The sequence below is a fragment of the Amblyomma mixtum genome, chromosome 10, assembly GCF_055824585.1.
Source record: "Amblyomma mixtum isolate Tamu chromosome 10, ASM5582458v1, whole genome shotgun sequence".
In the NCBI taxonomy this organism is placed as follows: domain Eukaryota; kingdom Metazoa; phylum Arthropoda; class Arachnida; order Ixodida; family Ixodidae; genus Amblyomma; species Amblyomma mixtum.
In genome coordinates this window covers 62,104,283-62,129,939 of record NC_143021.1, presented here as the reverse complement: position 1 = coordinate 62,129,939, position 25,657 = coordinate 62,104,283, and the positions used below count along the sequence as shown (strand labels likewise).

The following is a 25,657-nucleotide window of genomic DNA, read 5'->3' as shown; positions in this document are numbered from 1 at the left end:
TATCGTTTGCCAGCGCGAAAATCTCCTCCGCATCCTTTTCATTGTCTGCCCCAACCAACAGGTCGTCAACGTAGAATGACGCCGCCAGAAGCGCAGCTACGTTTCGCTTTGGCTCCTCAACTTTCTTAAGGTGATATTGCAGAGTGGCATTTAGCAGGAAAGGACTAGTCTTGGTGCCGAACGGCACACGCTTCATTCGCCACTCTTCTACTTCAGGTTCAGGTTCCTCATTTTTCGGCAATCCCTTAAACCAGAGAAAACGGATGGAGTCTCTGTCCCCTTTTCGGACACTGATTTGCAAGAATGCCTTTTCAATGTCAGCTGTAAAAGCGATAGAATGCAGTCGAAAACGGATCAGCAACTTGATTAGATCCGCAAGAAGACAGGGCCCTTTCTCTAAATGTTCGTTCAGGGAGGGAGACCCTTTCTCATGTGAGCAGGTGTCAAAGACTATGCGTAGCTTTGTCGTTCTTGAGTCGCTGCTCAAACCAGCGTGATGTGGCATATAATAAACCGGGTCAGTGGCTTGTTCGTCAGGTGTTACATGCTCGGCGTAGCCCATCTCTATGTAGCTCAGCATTGTACTTTCGTAGTCTGCGCCGAATTCAGGAGTGCGCTGAATTCTGTTCCCCAGGCTCTTCAGTCGCTTTAGTGCCTGGGAGCGGTTGTCACAAAGATGTCCACTGTTTTCTTTCCAAGGAAAGGCAACTTCGTAGCGGCCGTTCTTCATACTGATGTTTCTTTCAAACTGATGAACAATTGCTTCCGCTTCCACATTTGGCCCTCCGGAGTCCACTCTTAGAACTAAAGGAGTACAGAGGAGTGCCCAGAACACACTTTGGAGGAGTATTCGCTTGTCCTATATTCCACTCCTTTTTCCAGAATAAAATTACTCCCTCTGGACAAAGAGTGATTGAACACCTACTCATGGAGTACTGTCCTACTCCTACAATAGAGTACAGGCACTCCTCCGAGGGAGTAAAGCTACCACATTCAAGCAGCATCCAGGTGGAGTTCCAGGACTCCGTTCATTAAGAGTGACTGTACTCCTTCAAGGAGTATCAGCCCAGATGTTATTTTACTCCTTCGAAAGGAGTTTCACTTGTTTTCAATGTATCCTACCAATTTTCTGATTTCACATATTCTTCAGAGCAAGTTATTCATATCTTTTGCAGGATCCACCTGCTCTACATCTACAAAAGAGTAATGAGCAAAATGGATTGTGATCTTTGAGCAGAATAATTTTTGCTCATACAACTACTTTATGGCTACACTACAGTTTGCACATTAGTATGGTGCTCAGTCTGTGTTGGGAATAACAATGCTTCAATAAATAGTGCCACAAATGTACAGCACTCATAGCTTTTTTATTTTTCACTCATTGCTGCAATTGTTGTGGCTGCCCGAAACACACTCGGGAGGCGCTCGCTGGGATCAAGACCCATTAGCGTTTCAAGAAGCAAACAGGTCCGCTTTGCTTTTGGGGTGTACTTGACATTGAATGCCCAGAACACCGCCAAAAGCAAAGCGAACCCATCTACTAAATCCACCGCAGTGAGCTGTAATCTCTCAAAGGAAACAAGGACGCTAGATGATTCTGCAGCTTGCTCGGCCGAGTGAAGGACCTTCGGGTACATATGCATTTCTCCAGGTGCCTGCAAATATGAACAACAATAATGCAAGTAAGGGTCAAATTCAATGCCCTTTTCATATTATCCTGCATATAACCCCATGAAAAAAGAATGCAACTAGAATGTAGTGATCGCGTGCGTCATGTTGCCACTAATGTGCACCTAAGGCAGTAACATATCGTGACCAAGTGCAGACACCTTTCATTGCAAACCTTTATTCACAGCTACAATTTTATGAAGCTCAATACAATTATCACTGCACTAGTCCTTTCAAAAGCTGTGTGCAAGTAAAAGAAGCACATATTTACCAAATGAAAATTGCAACATGAGCAAGCTCTTCTGCAATTATCAACATGATCAGCCTGACTACGCCTATTGCAGGGCAAAGGCCTCTCCCATGTCTCACCAATTAACCCTGTCCTTTGCCAGCTGCGGCCACCATATCCCCGCAAACTCCTTAATCTCATCCGCCCACCTAACTTTCTGCCGCCCCCTGCTACGCTTGCCATCTCTTGGAATCCACTCCGTTATCCTTAAAGACCAGCGATTATCTTGCCTTTGCATTACATGCCCTGCCCAAGCCCATTTCTTCCTCTTGATTTCAACTAGGATGTCATTAACCCGCGTTTCTTCCCTCACCCAATCCGCCCTGTTCCGATCTCTTAACGTTACACCTATCATTTCTTTTTCCATAGCTCGTTGTGTTGTCCTTAACTTAAGCTGAACCCTCTTCGTTAGCCTCCACGTTTCTGCTCCATAGGTGACTACCAGTAAGATACAAGTGCGGCATACTTTTCTCTTGAGGGATATTGGAAAAATGCCATTCATGATCTGAGAGAACCTGCATATTCGCTCCACCCCATTCATATTCTGCTAGTTATTTCCCTCTCATGATCCGGATCAGCGGTCACTACCAGCCCTAAGTAAATGCATTCCCTTATCACTTCCAGTCATTGCTAAAACCACACCTATTGTGCATGATGGTTGCTTGTGACATAATACATTGTACAATTTAAAATATACAGTAACCTTGAATCTGGAAAACACTTTAACCAATGACAGTTTTCTCACTGAAGAGAAATGGCTGTTGCAGTTTCTCTTTCTCAGATACCATTAACTGAATTTCATGCTCTAAAAATTGTGAAGGAAAAATTATAAATTTTCATCTTAAAGCTACAGACAACAAATTTCAGTTGCACATTTTTTTCTTTTTAATGATGCATAAGGCATTACTATCCATGGATAACCACACAGCATTTGCCTATGACTGCTGTATAATTTGTAATTAAATATCTCCTCTCTCCTGCTTCACTTTTAAAAACTGAGCAATGGCAATGGCATCAAAGATCAGTATAAGCCAGGTGAGGCATGAGGAAAACTGCAATATAATTAATTGCTGCCTCTTCATTCGTTGTGATTCGAACTCTTAAGGCGGGCTGGCTTTAGCATAGAAACTAATTAAAACCATGAAGTAGCGATATCATAGCTTTTTTTGTGCCTTCCATGACCTATACTGAACACTAATGTGATAGCAATTGCTATGCTATTGAAACTGAAACAGGCAAGAAAAGAAATCTGATTGTAATTATTCAGTAATCACAGGCGAATACCATGCAACAATTGTATGCATACGAATGCCCAGCACGTCGCTACAAAGAACATACATAACCAAAAATTTGTTTATACTCATTTAAGGTAATACTACTTCCCATGCAAGAACACGACAGCGGTGTGTAAAGTTTTTGCTTTCATAATAATTAAATCTATCAATTGGCAACTTAGAAAAAGCATGTCTGCTCTTTATAAGCACGCAATACTGACATTGTTTGACACTAGCATTTGGCATGAACGAGAACTGTGATTACTTTGCACATTATGTGCCAGTTCATACCATTATGCACAGTTTAGATTTGCAAATGTAATATGTAATTCCTATGACTGCCACACTAGTGCACTGCAAGCCAATGAAGCTGTCTTGCATTTGCAATGTGCTCACTACTTTTACGCAACACTGATCACTTCAGTATATCTGCACCGTCCTGTTAGACGGCCACGGGATAGCTAAAATTAAGGCTACTTTATGTGATGGAAACCAATGACTAGACAACAAAGATGAAAAGCCTCAACCACTGTCCTGGTGCTGGGATGTCTAATAAGAGACCAGAAAGACTCGGTTTCAATATGCCAAACCCTCTGCATAACTTTACCCTGTGCGAAAATACCCCACCCCACCCTAGCTTAATTTCTGTCCACGTGCAGAAGACACTGGGAGACCATGTGCATCATGCGATCTGGGCATGAAAACTTGCTACAAATGAATCATTTGTAATCAAATTACTGGGCCCTTACTTAAGCCAGAAACTCAAGCACTCATCAGAGCAATCCTATAAGGAAGGAAATGTGAACCAGCAAGAATATTCCACTGCACAAAAAACCAGGTTACATTTATATGTCACTATTTTGAAACATTAAGTCTTAGAAGCAAAAAAGCAGGTGCATACCAGCTGAGCAATGATTGCAGCAGGGCTTTCCTTGACTAGTCGTGGTATAGCCATCAAGACTTCTGCAGCATAGTGATCTGCAGCAAAAAAGGGAACTTAACAATATACGTGGACCGCATGCAAACAGTACAGATCTTTACATGGCTGAAAGAAAGTATTGAGTGATGAGCCACAATGCTGAAAACCACACAGAGCTCCCTGTTCATGGCTAGGTATGGCAAGCTCCACTGGCATGCATCATTTGGAAATCTACCAAAACAAACAGCGAAGGACATGCAGTTAACCCCTCAAAACAGATGCTTCCAAGGCTCACTGCACCTGTTATAAATATTACCGTAAATATTGCAATCAAGCTGCCCGTGTACTGTTCTGTCAGTGTAATATTGTGGTCGACGATTGCCATGGGCTCAAGATTACACGCGCATCCAAATTCTGCTCTAAACTATCACAGAGCCAGATTACGATAGCAACAGGCATATGTAGTCACCTGGCAGCCTCCCAGGAAGAGTGCAGTGGAAAGTGCCTACGTATGCTGAACACAGTTGCTATTTGTGGATTTTTTCCCCCATATTACAAGCTCTCAAGTTGGGGCGTGTGGCCTTTAGTTGAGTATAAATGTTGTCCTGTTTTCTTTGCATGGCTGATGAGACTGACGAGGCTTTTTGAGGGATTGCATGTCATAACACGTTTCCCTTTTGTCAATAACCAAAGTCTGCCTACCATTTCTTGCCATCCTGTTTGAGAAACATTTGTTGTTTGCCTCTGGCATTCGATGCACTCATCAGAGCATTCTTTTTGCCTCCTCACCAACAACGTTGAGCATTTAGCCTTCACAACGACCTCTATTTGTGCTCTTTCAGCCACTTGCGTGGCTTTTCATGAGGCATTTCCTTGCATTTTCAGTTTGTCAATGAAAGTGGCCACACACAGATGCACAATGAGGATGAATAAATGAAGTGGAGTTCACTAATTCAAGCGTATTAAATGCCTGGGGAGATGAAGATCACAAATATAATTCATTTGCCTTAACGGTACTTACTTCTTAAGATTTAAACAAACGAAAATAACACAATAAAAATGAAAACTACTGTTCGATACAACTCAAGATCAGAGTGGGAAATCCCCTCACAAGAGACCCCCCCAACCAGTGGCAGTGATCCGCTGTTATGACGTTGCAATCAACTTTTTGATCCTGCCAGGCCACAAGCTGTTGGCTGGCAGGTGCAAGCCGACTGAGTGTGATGTCATGCTGCACTGCAACAGTGTAAGAAGCCAGCGCCACACTGCGGCTCCATAAGACGCACGGGGTGGCGGATGAGGAAGAGAAAAAGGAAAATGATACGTGGCAGAGAGGACGCGTGGCAAAGTAGAGGAAGAGCGCGGTCTGCGACGGATGTGTACGAGCTCTGCCGGCTCCCCGAGTTCCCAGGCTTGGGCATCAGCCGCAGCCGTCCGGGTGACCAGACCCAGACAGCCGTCATCGGGAGCCTCAGCCACCAGAACCAGGCGCCTCTCTTCCTCTCCGCTGCATACCCGGGCTACCTGACCTGGGGGCGTGCCCGGAGTACACCAGGGCCTAAAGACTGCCCTGACGCCCAGCCACACCTCCTCGCTCTATGCAACAGGCTCATCACTGGGACACAAAAGAAACGTAAGTGTGCTTTTCCTTTTTAACTCTCTTCTCGCAACTGTTTTGTTTTCCTTTTCTTTTTCTTCTTTGTTCTCTTGTCTCTTGGTTTTCTTTTTCTCGTTTCATTTCAATACTTAAATAAGAGTTTCCTTTCCTGCAAATGCCGCCTCCTTTATTTCTTTCCTTCAACTCATGAATTTTAATGCGTAAATTTGACCTGAAGTCTTTCCCCTCAAAAATTAAAATTCATAAGTTAAAGGAAAGAAATAAAGGAGGCGGCATTTGCAGGAAAGGAAACTCTTATTTAAGTATTGAAATGAAACTAGAAAAAAAACCAAGAAACAAGAGAACAAAGAGGAAAAAGAAAGGGAAAACAAAACAGTTGCGAGAAGAGAGTTAAAAAGGAAAGGCACACTTACGTTTCTTTTGTGTCCCAGTGATGAGCCTGGTGCATAGAGCGAGGAGGTGTGGCTGGGCGTCAGGGCAGTCTTTAGGCACCTGGTGTACTCCGGGCACGCCCCCAGGTCAGGCAGGCCGGGTATGCAGCGGAGAGGAAGAGAGGCGGCCCGTGTTGAGAAGCTGTGGGCTGGGAGGGGAGAGAGGCGCCTGGTTCTCGTGGCTGAGGCTCCCGATGACGGCTGTCCGGGTCTGGTCACCCGGACGGCTGCGGCTGATGCCCAAGCCTGGGTACTCGGGGAGCCGGCAGCGCTCGTACACATCAGTCCCCGACCGGCCAGCCACAATGGTTGGAAGGCCTCATTTCAGAAAATTTGCCGCTGTGTTCTTGGGTTAAGTGATAAGAGACAACAGCAAAGCATAAAACTTAATTCTAAACTTGTATGTTAAGAAGCACCTGAAACATGCATTAAAACTGCTAATGGAAACACATGCAATAACTTTTGTTAACATGCTTTTTGAGAGGTAAGTAAGAATAAGAAGCTAGTGACAAAGAGAGTTAGTGCATGCAGATGTGTTTCACGCTGAAGAGCGCAGGTCCACATGTAGAGGGTGTGATGAGTAGACTTGATATGGAATGCAGGGAAGCATGGTCAGCCTGTGAAAATAAAACAGTAGCGTCAGTAGCCGCAACTTTTAAGAGATGGCACCTTTCAAAGTTTTTGCTGGGCATAAGTGATGCTAAATGCTTATTATGGCTGCTTCACAAGACTTTAGTTTGGACAGGCCCTAATTTGCTCCCTGAACGTACTAATATGATTGTTCCATGAGATTAGATGCATTTTGAACACGAAAGCTTTCAAGACTGCTACTGAAAGACTGATGCCATTAAATGTTCAGTACAGCACAAAAACAACCTCAGTAGAGAGGCTGGCATCATGACTAATTTTATGTTTTTCCTAATGTCAATTAGATATTCAGACCACATGGAAAGCTCACACTCATTGTCGAAGTCTTGTACTGTATGCTTGCTTCTGCAAGCTAAAGCAAGTATTGTTTCGCCGTATTTTTCCACAAGTTCACAAATTTTTTGTTTCCCATTCACACCAGTCAGCCTCTGGAACTCGCTGTGGAGCTGAAAAGGACAAAAGAGAGGCCATGGTTCAGCATTTACTTACATTGGATGTTGTTCTTGAAATATTACTGAGTAGCTGCATGAACTACACTTGTATTTAGGCTACCCTCTTTAACTACTGAGTTAGTGAATGCTGATTAGTGAATGCAGAGACCGGAGCCAGTGTTCGCGTCTCAGCCATGAAAGAGTTTTAGTTCAGAAAAAATGTTTCTGTCAATATAGCCATTATGAAAAGGCTGGCTTTTTAATTCTCTATACTGATTCAGGAATAGTAAAAGGTATGAAAAAGTTGTACAATCAACAAGGACAGGTTATAGGGACTTGCTGGCACCAAGCTACCACGTGTTTTAAGTTCAGTCTTGCACACAAAATATGCCCATACACAATGGCTGTTAAATTAGAGTTAAAAGAAAAAAGTCAACAGAAAAAAAACCATGCCAGTAGGAGGTGAAGCACATAAAAAATGGCATGTTCTTCCTCATTATTGCAGGTAATGCATTAAAAGTGAAATAAAAAGCTCCATAAGAACAGCGACCACCTTATAATGATATGGTGCAGCACGCATATGAAAACCGAAGCTAGAAAGTAAGCAGGTGTTGAAAACAAATCCCAAACCAAACTTAAAATTAATTTCAAAAATGAAAAACAAATAATGGCACTGCTAAAGAAGATAAAACTATGAATTTAAATTTGTTTTAGAAGAGGTGCTTGTCATGGTTATTTTCCTTGCCAGGCTTTAGTTTCACTATGCATGTGTAGCACTGCCATTGTAAGCTGGTCTCTATTCTTATCGAACCTTAGTCTTTGTTCCATCCTTGCACAATGTCTCTAAGAATGCAAAACATGGCATTTTTTTTATTTATTTTGCTCTAAACAGCTACACTTCCTATACTTTCTAGCATCACTGTAAAAAAATTCATAGCATATCAATTAAAGCACAGTAAAATGTAAGATGGCATTGGCACTTAGTGACAGCAGCTTATTCATGCAATCAAAAAAGATGTTGCACTCGCCTCTCGCTCAGTGCCTAGGGCTGGGTATACATCAAGTAGCTCTTCCAAAGCTGGTTTTTTTTTATGTAATCCCTTCGAATCTGAAAAGTTTTATCCATTGACTGTCTGATCTTCTCGGCATTTCCACCTGCCATGCGGATTTCTTTTTTCATCAGTTCAATGTGCCCTGCAAGGCTCCTTTCGTCATCCGAATGCAAAAAAGGGGCATTCCAAAATGCTCTCTGCAAATTAAAAAGCAGACATGACATACGCGTTTACATACAAAAGGTATCACAAAAGACTTAATTCAGCAGTAAACTTCCACTGAGGTTTATGATTGGCTTTAGACCATGCCTATCGTGTGGCTGCTGGGCTAAAATTTTCAAAATAGCTGTACAATTTCTCTGTTATAGTACGCATTACAACTGCAGCCCTTATGTGAAATTGCGGACTATTACCGACGTCCTCCTACCGCGCCAAGCTTAGACTACATAGAATGGACATGACAAAGAGAAGAAGTCCTGAATTCCAAATAAAATTTCATTAAATGCACAATAATTTATATAGACCACTTTGACAAGGGGGCAGCCATGTTAGCGACATGGTGATCCAGTTATGAATATTATACCGAAAGAAAACAACTCGTCGAATAAGGACACAAGATCCACATGAGCACTAACTGAAGTTTTACTTATGTACAAGATGAGTAAATAGGCAGCAGGAAGGAGCGGAAAAATGTGGATTGGTGCGTGGTCACCAGGAAGCAGTGTAGTCACGTCACAGAGTGAAAAGATTATAAAGGATGGCGCAAAACTGAAGTTAATAGCAATAAGAATCGACAATATAAAGGGCTGTGACAGGTAAAGAACTTTGAAGAAGGTAAAAACGATCATGGCGAAACGCCGGGGAAAAAAGTGAAAATTGTAAAGGCACAAAAGAGAACGAAAAAAAAAGAAAAAAAAGAAATGTTTACCGCTGGACAAGATTTCACTTCACGTTAACACAGATCACTAGGTAGCCATCCTGGGCGACACCACCAGAGAAGTGCAACAAAACAAGTGCATAAAAGTTTGCTTACAGACAACACATGATGCACATGAAATGGCAACAAAAGATGGTGCAGTGCTCATGCATTCCTGTAGTGGGGTAGTCTAGGCTTAGCACAGACCGGACTACAAGCTTATCTTTTATACTTTTACTAAAGCAGAAACCAATATTTTAATAAAAAGGCATGATTCGGAGGGTGTGTTTACCTTTCTTTCAAGGAACTGTGGTCCCTCAGTACTGGTCACATCCTCCCCACTGGCAGAATTGCGTTCTTTTGCTTTTCGCCTTTTCGCATCCACTTCAATGAAGCCTGCTGGGAGTTTTCTTCTGGTATTTTTGGCTTTGAACTTTAGGGCAGTCTGCCATGTGAACTGCAAAGTTGTTTTTTTTAAATGAAGACAGATCAGTAAATCAGTACTTTCGCTTACATCAAGAAAATAACAAGCAGTAATTGACACAGTAAAATGCCATATTTGAGAAACAAGGTATTCTGTGCAGCCAAGGACTTGTACGTCCACACACAGATGCAGAAGCAAAGAAAAAGAAAAGTTGCATGATATTTCTTTTAGGCTGCTTGCATCAGTGAAGAAAAGTCAGCCCGAAAATTTCAGAGTACAAAAAAAAAGCCCAGAAAGTCCAATTATTTTGTTGTGCAACTAAGCGAACATTAAGAAACAATAATATGTGCAATGATGAGCTGCAGCCAATGGAAAGCAGCGCATTTTTGCTTTTCATAAGTAACTGCATTCAACTGTCATTCATTTAAACTAAGAAGCTTGATTTGGAAACCCACCCAACACACAACTGCTTTCAGTTGCTAGCAATTTATTATTCTTTATCACCGACTAGTTCCAAGGAGATAAAGGCAATCAAAGATGTTGTAGTCTTAATCAAAAAAGGGGCAATTTCAGCAAGCTTAAAGTCGCATTGAGAAAAACTGCAGCAGCATTCAATTTTTGTTCTTAGTAAAATTCAAACGTTTGGTTCTTGTGGCTCTGCTAACATTTCTTGGTCAAAAAAGATATCCAATAGAGAGAAATTCGATCTTGAAAATGAAATATTTTCACTGCAACTCAGCATAAACTTGTGATGATGACACTGTGACTATTTTGCGGACTTTGTGAACCCTGACTGGAAATGCATGGGTGTGCACTATCATTTCAGAGGTGAAAGAAAAAAAGTAAGATAATCAGACTAACGTCATTGCAGGTTGCTTGAGAAAGCGACCAGTGGCATTGAGACTTGTCTGTATTTCATTTTTGGTCTTCCCTAGATTATGGGAGCGGTGCATTCAGTGAAAGTTGTCTCTCATCAAAATATGCAAATCAATTGACTCAGGCTATCTAACATTGGCCTTCACTGTTTCTTAAAAATGCAAAAGCATTTTCCATTGCTTACACGTTTCTGTAAAAAATTCAAAGCCAGTATGCTAGTATCAGGCATCTGTTAAATCCACACATTGGATGGTCATGGATGGCGTACAAGCAGACTTTTCATGAGCTCAGACTTAAGAGAAATTACTGCTGCTGTGCAATTAAGTCAGATGAAATCCTAGATAAGCTGCAGACTGAAAACAGTTACGAATGCACAGCCTGAACATATCCCAGATGCCACTGACATGCATCACTCATAATTTCCACTCCTGAAAAGAAGCCAACCTCAAGACTATGACAGTGAGCTAAATTCCATAGTCACTATAATATCAGTACTACGTAATTTGATTTTACAAAACACCAGATCTTCGGTAATGATAACTATGTGACATGTACATTGTAAATGACTTATTTACATTACTCACCTCATTATTTCATGAGTTTGGTTAAAGTGTCAGTTCTAAATTTCGTGAAGCAAAACTGGCAGGCCCCTTAGTGCTCCTTTCTTCCCTGCATACTACACCTAACAAGCTGTTTGCAATGCTGTGAAGTCTGTGGCAATATGAGCCAATTCGAACGCTGTTCACTGCGAAACATGTTCCTCCGCATCTCACCCCACAACTCGCGGCTCAATCACTGGGAAGGAAAGAACACCAGTGACCAGCTGTGCTGAGCAGGAAGCTGGGCTGACTCGGCAGACCCCATGCTGACGAACGGCAGTGCACTGTTTCACAGCCAGCCTCTGCTGTGCTGCGTTCGTGTGAACTTTCTTTGCTAATTTAATCAGTGAATGAAACACTCTCTGTACTTTCAAGGCAACATCCCTAATTACACTTTCTATTACTGCAATAACTGTTTGAAAAAGAGTCACAACGCCACTCAAATAGTTAATGACTATTGGTTGCCTTCCTTAGCCCTGAGAGCTCGAACTTTCAATGTGCGGCAAAAACAACTTGTGAGATAAAGAATAAATGTGCAAGCTCTTGGATGCTGCATAGGCAGGAAAGTGGCTCAGCAATGCATCATGCCTCGTTCTTGTTGCAGTGGTCGTAACAGAAATTCGGCAGAATACATAAAGAGAAAAGCACCAATGGCTGTTATTCCTGAAAGGGGACATTTCTTAAAGTAATCCAAATGCCTGCAAAACCCTCTCAAAGTAATTCAAATGCCTGCAAAGCTCTGTATCTTGAACAAAGACCTAAACATTCCTTTTTATGGCAAACTGATTCACATAGCAAATACAATTTGTTTTGCCAAAGCCACCACGAGCTGACAGCTTTTATGCTCGTTGCAGCTGCTTTAGAGAGGAGAGGCACTCAACACAAAGGAAAAAAAAAGAACAAACTTAAGCAGTCAGTAGGTAAGATTACTTTTCAACTGCTACCTGTCAGCACTCACCGACTGAACAAGTTAGCCATGAGGAGAGAAGGGAACCATTTTTAGAAATTTGGAAAGAGAGAGCTCATGAGGAGTTATTGCCACATTTTTTTTAATAAAGGAACAACATGCCAATCTCAGACACATCTCGTCTGCAATATTTTGCCTCTAATTATTCGTGGGAACAATTTTTGCAACTTATGTGATTTATAAAAACTTGAAAAACAGATCACAAAAATAATTTATTTACAGCATAGAGGTCCAAACTGTCCAACCACTTAAAGACAACTGTGAGGAAACAAGAAAACTACTCACATGTCCTTCACCACAGGCATCCCTCAGATGAGATCGCAGCACAAGTTCTTTTGCTACCTGAGCATACTGAGGTCCTGGGTACCTCCAACAACCAAAAGTATAGCGACAATCTCGCCCCTATACAGACTTAATAGTTCTAAGTTCTCATCCCTCCTCATCTGGGCACATGGGGCAGTTGAATTTAGATGAAAATATTTTAGAGGCTTCTCCCTTTTCAAGTAATGTGACACTCGTCACCCAGCCAATGTATACATATCCTACTTTTCATACGCAGCCTTGGGCCAAAGGTTTGTACAACAATGGCAATGGCTCGATTCCCTTATCATGAGTAAAAACTATGGATTGGATGCATATAAGGAAGCAGCAAGCAGGGGAATCACTGCTGCGACCCAGAACGAGGAATTAGTCCTGACAATAGCCCACTGCCTAGAAACAAGTAGGCGAATGACAGCTAAAAATGGCAGCCTACCACCAAATGACTAGACGTTTTAAATGCCGTGTGCTATTCACAGGCGTGCAGAGTGGTAAAAACATTTGAACATAGGAAGTCTGAAGTTCCCACACATACATTGAGTGCATTCCATTAATGCTGCAGCTATTTATGCAAGGCTGGATATTTAATACATATATCTAAGCGTGATCACCTGCTGCTTTAATGCGTCTTGAATGTATTCTTTGAGCAGCAGCATCAAGGCATTTTATCGCATTGCGGTAGCCCAGATTGGAATATGAGTGTTGAATTTAAAAATACCATAAAGAGCAACAATTCTTTTAACAAGCACTTTAAAGATGATAAAATAACCCTTATATTTAGGCTGATAAGCCGAAGTACCCTCACACACAATTATACATGCAGTTAATTGTTCACTTACAATGTATATGATGACATCTCAAACCACAGCCAATCCACGATACGCTTTCGTAGAGCATAAGGGACGTCGCCCTGCTTGCAAAGAGACAGCTGAACTCTAATGTCAATTGGTGTCCTTGGAAAAGTGAATGGCACCATTGCTTTTTGCTGATAATGGTTTCCTGATGATGCAGCCATTATCTGTGGTTCATCATTGCATTCAGACACTGCAATGAACGAGGCAACCCTAGACAGAAAGCCACATGAAGGGAAAAAGAAAAAATCAGAAATGGAAAATGCAAACAGAATAAAGGTTACAGACAGGACCATGATGGCTATTGATGGCTATAGACATATATAACTTGATCACAGTTGCCTTCTTGTTACTGGATATGTTTGTGAGCAAGGCACTCTGGCTAGACACAATCGATGAGTACTGTCATCAGCACACTTAACACGAACGTTCGATTGCGTGTCCTTCACTGGTATCACAGCCCCTGAGCGCTGGGCGCTGAGTCCAAGACCATGCTGCATGGTGTGTTTCTGGAAGTTGGAGACAGCTCGTGCCCTGCTTCCACTTTAATATTGTTTCAGCCGCAGTGGCCAGCGCCCAGCGGCGCTAATGTCAGTGGAGGGCACGCGCTCCAGCCTTCGTGTTAAGCGTGCTGACGATTGTACACTTGGGCTGGTCACTGCAGGTGCATACAGGGTGGTCCACCTCAGACTGCAAAAAATTTTAAAAATTGCCTTTTTGAGTTAGAAGAGCGCTTTTTTCGGCACAGCATTGTCAGCGGTGGAGTATATTGGAATATCGCTAAGACATGCCGACTAGCAGGCTGGTTAACTAATATTGAATAGTTATCTTTTAACGATTACAGTTAGGGTCCTTAATTATTGACAGGCATGTAGCCCACCGTAAGTAATATCCATATCAGTTTTAGAATTTCGAAACTACAGTTACCCTTGACGCTGTTGCCCATCAAATTTTGGCTACATCACGTCAAAATCCATGCACTTTTGAGAAGCTTGCACACAAAGCAACCTCTGCAGTGCAAAAACTCGTCGAAATATCCAAAATTTGTTGGGCCACAACGGTGAGGTTAGCCGCAGCTTCGAAATTCTAAAAACTGATATGGACATTACTTACAGTAGACTACACGCCTGTCAATAAATAAGGAGCCTAACAGCAATAATTAACAAGTTAACTATTCAATATGGGTGAGCCAGCCAGGTAGTTAGCATATCCTAGCTGTATTCTGATGTACTACACCGCTGACAATGGTATGCCGTAAAAAAAGCGCGCTTCTAACACAAAAAGCCTATTTTTAAAAATTGTGTACAGTCTCAGGTGAAACACCTTGTATACAAAAGGCTTCAAAGCACAATATATAGGAAACAGCAGATGACTGCAACAAAAAAGTGCTTCTAAATTTTTAACGTAAAACAAAGCAGCTACATTAACAAGCCACTCAACTTGTGTGCGTACAACTTCCAAATATACCAGCTTTTTTCCACAGCACTTTTGAAACATACTAAAATAACTTTTACTATTGTGCCCTCTCAAATGCTTCCACAATGAGGCATCTGCCATGGTAGAGGCATTTTTAACCTTCATGACAACCTCATAGCAGTGGCCACCCGTAGTGACAACAATGCAAAGTAAGACATGAGTGACTGATGCTACACAGCTGTGCTACGCTCACGCAGCCATATACACTCGTGCCTTGTTAATACGACCACCATTAATATGGACAACTTAAACTACGAACAGTTTTTCTGGGAACCAAATTTTCCAATGTATTTCCGCCTTGTTAACATAGAAACTTGCTGTCCAGACAATAGAAGGGGGGAAAATGCACAGAGCCTAATGGGGCCCATGCATTTTTGCCATGTTAATATAGATTGTGATAGAACAAAATCTCTACTGCCCCGATCAGATATTTAATTTTATGCATTTCGACGGCAGGACACCAGAGGAAAGCAGAGAAAAAGTGTAAACGACTAAGCGATGGCCCTTTTCTTTCGTTCTTTCATGCTTTACAATACGAAGTTGCCCCGTTGGTGCACCTTAATTAACCGTATCCTATGAGTGGCTGAGAAGAAAACTCTCTCTGCAGCTTGTGCCTTGCAGAAAGCCACATTCAGCCGCTTTCAGCTGAACAAGTGACAATATGCTGTTAAACTGATCATTGGCTGGAAGGAAGTGTTGGAGAAGTCTGCACTGAATTCCAGAGCCACACGCTGCACAAACGCAACAGCAACATATCAGTCCTCACAATAACCAAATTAACCATATTATGCATTCGCAAGCATAAATAATTCATGTAAGATTAAAAAGTGACAGCAATAACTAACCCACATGCACACAGCACATAAGGTAGCAGCTGAGCTGCATTATTCGTGCCAAACCACACAGTGATAGGTCATGCACCTGTGGAGCTGTGACTGAGCTTATCATTTTGCTTGTCACAACTACATTCACCTCAGGATAGACATTTAATTGTAGTAGCTCTTTTGCACAAAGAAAGAGTGCAGGTGACAAATATGACTTTCTTAGGCTGCTTACATAGGTTTATCTGAAATGGTACATATGCCCCACTTCAGGTGATACCCATGGCACGCTACATTTCTGCCGCCCTGCTACCTGGCAAGTTCTGTCCCAGTGTGAACTTGTCCAGCACATTTAGTTGCTCTGCCCTTTAATATAAGTAGGCAAATTCTGACGAAGTAATCGAAACAGGAAAAATCACAAAAAGAAAGCGGCTCCTAAACGACTTGTTATTTGCCTCATCAGGTTGTACAGTATATGCAGGCAAATAAAGTGGCGCTTATCTCAACAAAACTTTTCTGCTGATAACACCAGTGGTAGTAGCACAATCTTTGAGAACGCTTGCGGAAGGAGAACGCACTTGCGACACTTACGAGCTTCCTGCGGCTTCGCCTGAAGGGGTGCCTTCAGCCACCAAACAAATATCAACTACCCTGATTTTGCAGCCGTCTTCTAATACTGTGTTCTCGTCGACGTCGACATGCGTGTCGAACGCCTTGCTGTACACCTGAAAGTGGAAAGAATAAAACTAATGCCCTGGCCATACCACTACTTCCACGGGTGTGACAGTAAAGGCCGGTGTATGTGCGCGATGATAAAAAAAATCAGCAGCTGTCACAAAATTAATGCACAAGAATTCATGCGCAAGGAACTGTGGTTAAAGCACTTCCAGAACAAATCTGTTTGCACTTATTTATGACAACGAGAACTGCTCAGAGCTGCGCTTTCAAAAATTCAGGCGCTTTACACACAAACGTAGCTTCCGCGTATGCATGTCTTGTAGCACCAACGCTTCAGAATTGAAGCGGCCGGTGAATATGCTCAGGAAAAAGCAAATAGAGAGCATTTGGATTTATAAGAAAAGCTACCTTGCACAATTAGCAATTTCGCGACAGTTCCTTCGAAACAGTGACGCGTACTGGTTGCGGTATACCGAAGCAATATACCTAGCAATTAAATGTGCGCTTTGTTAACGCGCGGGATTCTGTGGCGGCAATGCTATAGCTCCAATTACGAAAACCTAACGCTGCAAAAATTGAGTTTTCAAAATACGTGCGAATGCAGAATACACTTTCGCGCGCATTTAGAACTTTCAGTTGTGAAACAAAGTCAACGAACCGTACCTGAATGATCGCATTGTCACCCACGGACTGCAACGACGAGTGCGCCTTAAAAGCCACTTGCAGGTCACTTCTTTTGGTGCCGCACACGGAAATCAAAAAGTTCGAAGGTCCGCGGCTAACGAGGCATTGGATAGCCATGGCCGAGCCAGCGCTGCCAGGTAACGGCAATAGTAACGGTGCAGCGGAGAGAGCGGGGAAAAACGCGCGCGAAACCAGCGCGGCATCAAAGTTGAGTAAGCAGAGCCGCAGTTACGCCGGCAAAATGGGAAATTGTTATTTTGAAAAAATGTTATGATGCAATTCAAATTACTAGACTTCTGTTCAAACTATTGAATAAACAGTTAGTAAAATTAAAACGGTTATGGTTATTGAAACTTCAGATATAAAGTTTGAAAGAGCGGTAGGCAGTTTCGTATGTTTTACAGTTACCAGCGTGACGGACGCCGAAGATAGATAGATAGAGGGAGAAGATAGACAGATAGATAGAGGGAGAAAAGCTTTTTCTTTTATTATTCGTGCTGTTTGCCATTAGACATAAGGAAAAGGGAAAGAAAGTTATATAAAAAAAAAGCTTTCACACGCGCCCATGGCCATTTGGCCAAGGCCAGATACAAGCGAAAGAGAGAAATTGTTTCTCCTTCTAGACGCGTTCAAAATGGCGGCTCCGCCGCAGGTGCTGCTGTATCGAGGTCAGAAATGTGCGTTTTTCGACACAAAGTACATGCTTCTTTTAGCGCATATTCGTGACGCGCATAGCTGGGAGCCGAACTTCCGCGTAACGTGCGGTATTGAGGGGTGCCCAAAAACGTACGTCATTGTTGATTCCCTGAAAAAGCATGTCTACCGATGTCACCGGAGCGTTGTTGGCATCGACGCGCTGCCGCAAGACTCTGGCAATGCCTACAGTAGCCGCACGGATATCGGCACTGAAGACCAGGTGGGAGCAGAGCCTTCTCAACAGTCTCCGCCTTCAGCAGACACCAGTAACGTCACTGCTGATGAAGTCTATGTCGACGCGTCGCTCGAAAGCAACCGTCGTGCAAGCGGAGATGCTGCTTTCGCGCAGTTCCTTGCTCGAATGCCAAAGACACTGTGCTTATATTTCTTTAAACTCACGGAAGAGCACAAAATCCCGTACTCGGCAGCAGAGAATGTTTTCGCCGACTTCAGGTACCTATTGAAAGAAACGCTGCACGGTTTCTCTATTGCAGTTCAAAACTACTTGCCACCAAGTTTCAGTTTGAATGAAGAGATTACTAAGCTCCTCAGCTGTAACTTTGTCGACGAGATGTTTTCGTGCTGTCGATCCAGTTACACCCGAGAACTGTTTGCCAAGCAGAATATGCCATACACAGCACCACAACAGCACAAGTTCACCCCACAAAGTGTGCCAACGTTTCAGTATGTGCCAATAACAAGAGTGCTGAAGAATGTCCTTGAAGTGCCGGATATTGCCAACATAGTTTTCTACCCTTCACCTTCGCAGTCAACTGCATCACATTACCAGGAAGGCACTGAAATCCTGAATGATTTCAGAGATGGAACAATCTATAAAAACAACTTGAAGGACGTGCTAACCACTTCAGAAGCGGATACTATTTTTTTGTCTATGTATGCTGAAGGAGTTGAAATTTGTAATCCTTTAGGGTCCAAGAGAGGCCTACATAAGCTTTTTCTTGTCTACTTTACTATTCTGAACATTCCTGCTGCGTATCGCTCACAACTCAAAGCCATTCACCTTGTGCTTGTAGCTCGGTTCAAAGATGTTAACAGGCATGGCCACAACAAGGTTTTCTCACCTTTAATAAATGATCTGCAGCAGCTAGAAAGTGAAGGCCTCACACTGCAAACAGAAAGTGGTGTCATTCAAGCAAAAGTTGTGGTGCTTGCTTTTTGTGGAGACAACCTCTCGATGCATAGTATAGGTGGATTTAGTGGTTCGTTTTCAAGGGGGAGGATCTGCCGTTTCTGCATGGCACATTCTGAAGACATACAATGCATAACCAACGAGTCAGCATGCAATTTGCGTACAGATGACATTCACGCAGAAAATCTTGCATCCATTGCCGTGAATGAAGACCTGAAGCGTGTGTATGGTGTTAGTGGGCCTTCACCACTCTTCTCCTTGAAGTACTTCTCAGTGTGCAATTAGCTGCCACCTGATCTAATGCATGACATCTTTGAAGGGACTGCATCTCATGTTCTTCGCAGTGTTGTCAGTGGCCTTATAAATGATCCTGTGCTGTCTATGGATGACCTAGACAAGGTTAGTACATTTTCTTACGGGTGCAATGACAGGAAGAACCGACGAGAACCTGTAACGCAGTCTTTTTTGTCTCCGAAAGGAAGCTTGAAAGGTACAGCAGCCCAGAAATGGTGCCTTCTAAGGCTTTTGCCCTTCATTTTTTCATCTCAGATACCTGAGCGCAACCAGCACTGGGAAATTTATCTGGAATTTCGAGAAATCAGTGATATGGTGTTGGCTGAAGAGGTGCCAGTCTCATGGCTGCCTTATCTTCAGCAAAAGATCGAACAGTTCATGCAGCATTTGTGGCCACATATCCCAACTCGGGCATAACGCCCAAGATGCATTTCATGGTGCACTACCCAAGAATGATCAGCCAGCTTGGGCCACTCGTACAGTACTGGTGCATGCGTTTTGAAGCCAAGCACCAGTACTTCAAAAAGCTGGCTTCTCGCTGCATGAATTTCAGAAATATTTGCAGGACACTTGCGGCCAGGCATCAGCTCTTTCAATCATATCAATTGAACAGCCTGAGCATTGGCAGCAACATGGCATCTACTGGTGCGAAAAAAGTGCAGCACAATGATCTCCCTGCTGTGCTCCAAGACATGGTCGGGGAAGAGCAAATCTGGCAAGCAACATCTGCCACGTTGGATAATTCAACGTACAGAAAAGATGATATTCTCATCATGGCAAAAGGAGAGCCCCCTAGGTTTGCCCTTGTGGACTCCATATATATGACTGAGCAAAAAGTTTTCCTTGTAATGGTGCCACTGAGAGTGGTGCAGTTTAGGCAGCACCGCTACTCCTATCAAGTGGCTAGAAAAGAAGAATTATTCATCAGCCATCCTGGACAAGAAGTTTCACCACAGCGACTGGACCTTTATTTTCAAGCTGAAGTGATGCCGCGATGTGAAATCTTCTTTTAATGATGGCACAGGTACAGAACAGATGAAAAGCCTGTAATTGCCACGTGCACAAGTTAACACCACTCAAATAAGAGGCTGTTGTATACTTATTACTAACAATTTTCATATATTGAACTTGATTATCAGTTACTACATTGCAATTTCTTGAAGTGTACATGTCATTTTTCATTGCTGAACTTGCACTCTTGTTTTTTTAAATAAAATGTTTTCATTGAACAAAATAATTAAACATGGTGCTTTTGATGTCGAAGCATTGCAACTTGAAGTAATTTCATGTTGAGTTTTGCACAGCTAGCAATTCAGTGACATTTTTTGTTGATGCTGCACATACTGCTTCAAAAAACATGACAGTAGTACAAAACGCTTTGAGCTATTTATTTTTAACCATCATTGACCTCCTAAGTGCTGCAAAAGGTTTGCTAAAGGTTTCCTGCTAAACTTAAGCACGTGAATCGTTACTGAGATAAAGGCAAAACACTGTTTTGTATTTTTTAACGAGTCAGAAATCATTCAGCACTGTTCTTATTCACAGGGAGACTATATATCAACATAGATAAATTACATAAAAGCTTATGCGGCATAAAAATAATCATATAAATGAGAGGATATGCTCGAAAACATACAAACTATGCCAGCAGACGAGACGGGGAAGAGTCGCTGGGACGAGCCCAGGCAATGCCACTACAGGCAGCTTTGCAAATATTTCCCTAACTTTGCTTGGGCAATTAAGCAATCAAGCACCCGCACAGTTTGCCAGAACAAATGGAGCTTTTTAGATGCTGATGGAATTTGAGACAAAAATGAAGGTATTAGGCTCTGTCTCTGCACACACATGCACATAAGCGCTCAAGTTAGCATATAAACTAGAAGAAATGCTCGACTTAGCTGCACCAGTGCACCATCATGCATGACATAGAGAAATAGTGGGGATGAACACAACGAGTGCTATACAGGCAGCTTGACGAAGCTTTAATGTATGGGCAAGTCATGTTCACACACATCGCAGCCCTAGTGAGCTTTTTGCATTCTGACAGGGAAGTCAGACACAAAACAGATGAGGGTATTAGGCTCTGTAGTGTTCATAACTGCGTACATGTGCATGTTAGTGCACACATAAGTAAACGTTTCAAAATGTATATAAATGGGCTTACAGCCAATAACATAACATGAAAAGAAATTTAAATACAATACGTTAAGCAGACTGAGTTTGAAGCAATGAGAATAATTAATGAATAAAGATACGAAATAGTCTGTAATTTAAGTATGAACAAGCAGCTATGCTCATCACAATGTATTGCATATCGAGGCTACCTCCTCAATCACCACTTTGAAATATGTTTCTCAGCACTCACACTGTTGTAAGCCTTTGGATTGTGAGTTATACCAGGCAAACTGTGTGCATAGGAACACCTAGATTTTATTCTGTTCTCAGAGCATGATGCTCACATTTTATGTGGGTTAATTGTCTATGGTAATAGAGCCGTTTTCTGAGCGAGATGTAATCAGGCAATCACAAATGCAATGGAAATGATTCTTATTACTTTATTTCAAAACCTGACAAACTCTAATTGAATACATTTGCAGGAGAATATTGTACTAAAAGCAATTTCTCATATGCAAAAAAAGAGTAAATAATTAAGTGGTTAAGTGTCAGACTAGCATGATGAGTACTAAATTTGCTGAATCATTAGTTATGTTATTTTGTGAGCAACTACCCGAAGAGGTGTCTAAAAAATATTACTCTGCGTGCCTTATAATGTTACATTTCATGAGATAAGTGAATGAGTTCGATGACGAATACTTTGAATAATTCAGAAAACAACTGCGGCGCAATTTATGATGTTCGACGCTAAGAGAAAAAAAAATGTCATAAATACTTGGGATTCGCGTGGTTGATGGGCTTTTGAAAATATTTACCTCGTCCTGCCGCTAATACATGATGTCGCAGCTTTTAGAAAGCTGCCGCTATAGGTATGTATACAGACGATTAACCCACAGTATAAAAAACCAGTCGCAAGATAAAGCTTCATATATATCCACTTAGCGCCCGTCATATCTAACCATATCCAACTCACGCGACACGGAAATGTGCATGTTTTCGACGCATTAATTCGTGCCCGTTCGTGCGCATCGCTTAAGTAAAACTGATGTCGTTGGTGCATGCCCTCATCAAGCATCGGGCATGAGCTTGCTTTACATAGCGTTTGTATTTAGTTCCCTGACTTTTGCCGACGTTCGGGGTGGACTCAGTGACCAAAGAAAGCCTATATTTGTTTCCCAAAGCCTTTGCATCTAATGAGAGATCCTATAGAAAGCCAGTCAGATGTGTCCGTATATGTGTAGCTTCCGCGAAAATACAGTTAAACGCAAATTTGAAGGAATGCATGGCGAGCGCTCACAGCAAGATGAACAAGTGCCTCGCTGTAAATTCTTCTTTGCGGCATAAGCAAAATAATACCAGTTGCTTGCTACGGTTCGGGAGGAGGGATAACCGCAAACTTGACAGGACTGCAGATCGAGAAGAGGACAGGACGAGCGGTAATCTCGATCTTCAGTCCTGTCAAGTTTGCGGTTATCCCTCCTCCCCAACATGTCTGACCAACTGGCCCAAAGCTTCCCCTTGTTGAACCTTGCTACGGTGTGCGATGCTATCTATTGTGCCGCCCGCAGAACCGCATGAACGTTATCATTTGTTTAGTTCCTTTGGCGGAGGAGTAAAACAAGCCCCGAACTCTCTCAGGGCATGCAGGAGTGGAAAAGCCATTTTACTCGTTTTTGAAGAGGAGTGAAAAGACGCTTTCACTCTCGTATTTAGAGGGAGTAGATTGAGGCCTGCAGGAGTAGCGAGGCCCTTTTACTCTTACTGCAGGAGTAGCAGTTCTTAGAGTGTGGTCTATAATGCCAATGCTTTCCAGATCCCAGAAGCCTTTTACAAGTCTTTCAGTGCTTTCAAGGACTGTGCTTACCCTCAAGACACAAAGGTTGGCTGAATTGTCAACTGAGGTATGCACTGATATCGGGCCCTGAAACATCCAACCGACGACCGACCCCAGGGCAACCAAGTCAGCGTTTTGCTGGGAACGTTGAATTTCGCCCGTCATAAATTTCCACAGGTGTTCAGCGCCAAAGAGAAGTCCAATTCCGGGTACCGCTGGCATGCCTGGCAACAAAAGCTTGTCCGCTATGGGCCGTTCTGTCTCTTATATTGCTCTGACAAAGTCTTTTCGACAGGCACCTGGACTATGTCGTTGCAGATGAAAGGAACCTCAATGGCCTCTATAATGTATTCCTTGTCATCGTACTGGCTGCGAAGACGCACTTCGACAAGACGCCGTTTTTCTGTTGCTGATGTGGCTGTCCCGAACGTACTCAGCTGGAGAGAGGTCTTTCCGCTTTCTTTGAGGCCTAGAAATTTGGAGATGTCCTCAAGGATAAAAGTGCAATTACTGCCCCCATCCACGATGCCCCGAATGTAACCGCGCCGACCTTCTCCAATTGCCCAAATCCGGCAGGTTTGTGGAAGAATTTCATTGTTGAGGGAATTACGGCTGCTTGCATGCAAGCTGCTAATATCCAATCTTGGAGTCTCCTCTAGTTTCTTCGGTTTCCAGTTTGGGTCACATACTGATAGCACATGTCTACCGCTACACTTTCCACATTTCAGTCGGCAGCGGCAATCTTTCGAGCGATGTCCTCTCAAGGTACATCGGAAGCAGCGGTTGTCATTTTTCAGTCTTCGTAATCTTTCTTCCCGATTTATTTCACTGTCGCAATCCGCTGCGTTGTGAGGTGAGCCGCAGAAAAAGGACTGTTCCCTTACTTGCGAAGTTGCGTGCAGTACAGCAGACGTCGGAGGGAGAGACAACTGTTTCCTTTCGCTTTCCTGCCTGCCTCGCTTGTCCACTTTAATACTGCCAATTTCGCTCTTTTCTCGGCTTTCAACTTCGACTATCAAAAATTTTAGAAGTTGTTCCATCTCACCGTCTGTAGGGCCCGTGGCAGATGTAGCCTCACCGTTCTTAGCGTCGCTAGGCGAATGTGACAAGTCCGGAGTATTGGCCAGCCGTTCATAATAGTCAACGACGATGCTGGCAGGTAGGGCTTTCAGGAGAATGTCTGTCATCATGGAAGACTAGCTTGTCAAGCTCACCTTAAGTCCATTCAATCCGCGCACATGGCACTGAACGTGATCCAGGAGCTTCCGCAGGCCTCGCACGTCGTCCGATGATGTCACGGACGGTAGGGATCTCAGCTGGGCGAGGTGCTCCTGTATAATCTGTCGGGTGTCGCCAAAGCGCTTGGACAGAATGGTCACTGCATCGTCGTAGCATTCTCCTGTCGCCTGTAATCCGGCTATCGATGATGCCGCCGCTCCGCTCAGAAGGCCCCTCAAGTAGTGAAACTTTTCCCCTTTGGTGATGTCTCTACTCTTGTCAACGGCTTCTCTGAACTGCTCCCAAAAGCCACGCCACTGTCGAAGCTCACTGTTGAATGTCTGCAGCTGAAGGGTGGGCAGCTTGACTGCACTGCAGTAAGTAGCTCTGCCGTCTCTGTCGTCAATAGGCGCGGACCTCTCAGCAGTTCGGCTTCTTTCGCTTTGAGCTGTCCAAGCATGCACCTGGCTGCATCCTCGTACCGCATGACAGTTTAAAACTCGGAAGCGAAGTCTTCGTCAGCAACGGCTGCCTCCAATTCGGCGTTCAACTTGAGCAGTTCGTCGTTGTTGGCCGCAAGTCTTTCGATGAGGGAGCACAGCGTTCCGATGTCTGTCGTTCCCAGAGCTGTCTTGGCCTCGTTGATGAGCTTGGTGTTTTGCTTTCGACGCGCAGTTCTCTTTTATTTCGCCCTCTGCATGCTTGCGTCGAATGGGGACCGTAGCGTCACTCACTTTTTCCGTTACCGTCGCAGCCTGGTTCCAGCTTTCCGAAGTTCTCCGAGTCCTGGAGATCGCAGTTCCCGGGTTTCGGCACCATATGTTGCGAAATGTGAGGACTCGAATGTTGTGACGGTGAATACTGATGACAATGAAGACACGGAGATTCTTTAGCAAACAAACAAGGAAAACTGTAATTAACTTTACGGACATATACACAATGGAGTGGTCGGATGGAACACACAACACAAACGTCTTTCTTCCTTGCCGTCGACGAAGCCACTGTCTTGCCGAGACGCCCGGCCGTTCTTTCCTGGCCAGGCATTTTCGCTCCCAAACTCACCTCGCAGGCGCCGCCGATGAAACCCGATCCTGGGCCAGCCATCAGCGCTCAAAAGAGGGAGCGTCCCCGCACTGTCCCGGTCCCCTTTGGCCCCCCGTCGCGCACACGGGCGTGGGGAAACACACACACACACACACACACGCACACAAACGTAAAGCGTGGCCCGCATGGAGCGTTTTTCCGGGCGATTCATCGGCGTCGACGGCACCGGAGCGTTTTTTTGTCGCCGGAGACGACGTTTTTGCCAAATCGTCGGCTTCTGTCGAAACAGAAAAAAACGTCGACGCCGCGCCGACGCCGGGAGAGGGCAGCGACAGAGGGCCAATGAGAGCCGGAGCGGGCGTCACG

General features: G+C 43.5%; 2 protein-coding genes across 2 annotated transcripts; both read right to left on the bottom strand.

Moving 5' to 3' along the window:
• Positions 1-1,367: 1,367 nt before the first annotated feature.
• LOC149325930 (uncharacterized) lies at positions 1,368-13,391 on the bottom strand. The gene is made up of 7 exons (XM_089564415.1): positions 13,270-13,391; positions 12,398-12,479; positions 9,539-9,703; positions 8,307-8,527; positions 7,158-7,293; positions 4,133-4,209; positions 1,368-1,655 (listed from the first exon to the last, which is right to left on the bottom strand). The coding sequence occupies exons 6-7, from the start codon at positions 4,184-4,186 to the stop codon at positions 1,368-1,370; spliced, it is 342 nt and encodes a 113-aa protein (XP_089420541.1). The 5' UTR covers positions 4,187-4,209; positions 7,158-7,293; positions 8,307-8,527; positions 9,539-9,703; positions 12,398-12,479; positions 13,270-13,391.
• On the bottom strand, positions 6,288-25,351 carry LOC149325929 (uncharacterized). The gene is made up of 5 exons (XM_089564414.1): positions 25,310-25,351; positions 24,244-24,588; positions 16,229-16,303; positions 7,266-7,293; positions 6,288-6,517 (listed from the first exon to the last, which is right to left on the bottom strand). Exons 1-5 carry the CDS (start codon positions 25,349-25,351, stop codon positions 6,288-6,290), a joined length of 720 nt encoding a protein of 239 aa, XP_089420540.1.
• Between the last annotated feature and the right edge of the window lie 306 nt (positions 25,352-25,657).

What these genes read in the sequence shown, in the direction of transcription:
- LOC149325930 (XM_089564415.1), bottom strand. Translation starts at nt 4,186, where the DNA reads ATGGCTATACCACGACTAGTCAAGGAAAGCCCTGCTGCAATCATTGCT. An exon ending in CTGCAATCATTGCTCAGCTG is followed by an intron (nt 1,656 to 4,132) that starts GTATGCACCTGC and finishes TCATATTTGCAG; the next exon opens with GCACCTGGAGAAATGCATAT.
- LOC149325929 (XM_089564414.1), bottom strand. Translation starts at nt 25,351, where the DNA reads ATGGCTGGCCCAGGATCGGGTTTCATCGGCGGCGCCTGCGAG. An exon ending in TCATCGGCGGCGCCTGCGAG is followed by an intron (nt 24,589 to 25,309) that starts GTGAGTTTGGGA and finishes CTTCAGCTGCAG; the next exon opens with ACATTCAACAGTGAGCTTCG. An exon ending in GCGGATTGAATGGACTTAAG is followed by an intron (nt 16,304 to 24,243) that starts GTGAGCTTGACA and finishes TTCCACTTTCAG; the next exon opens with GTGTACAGCAAGGCGTTCGA.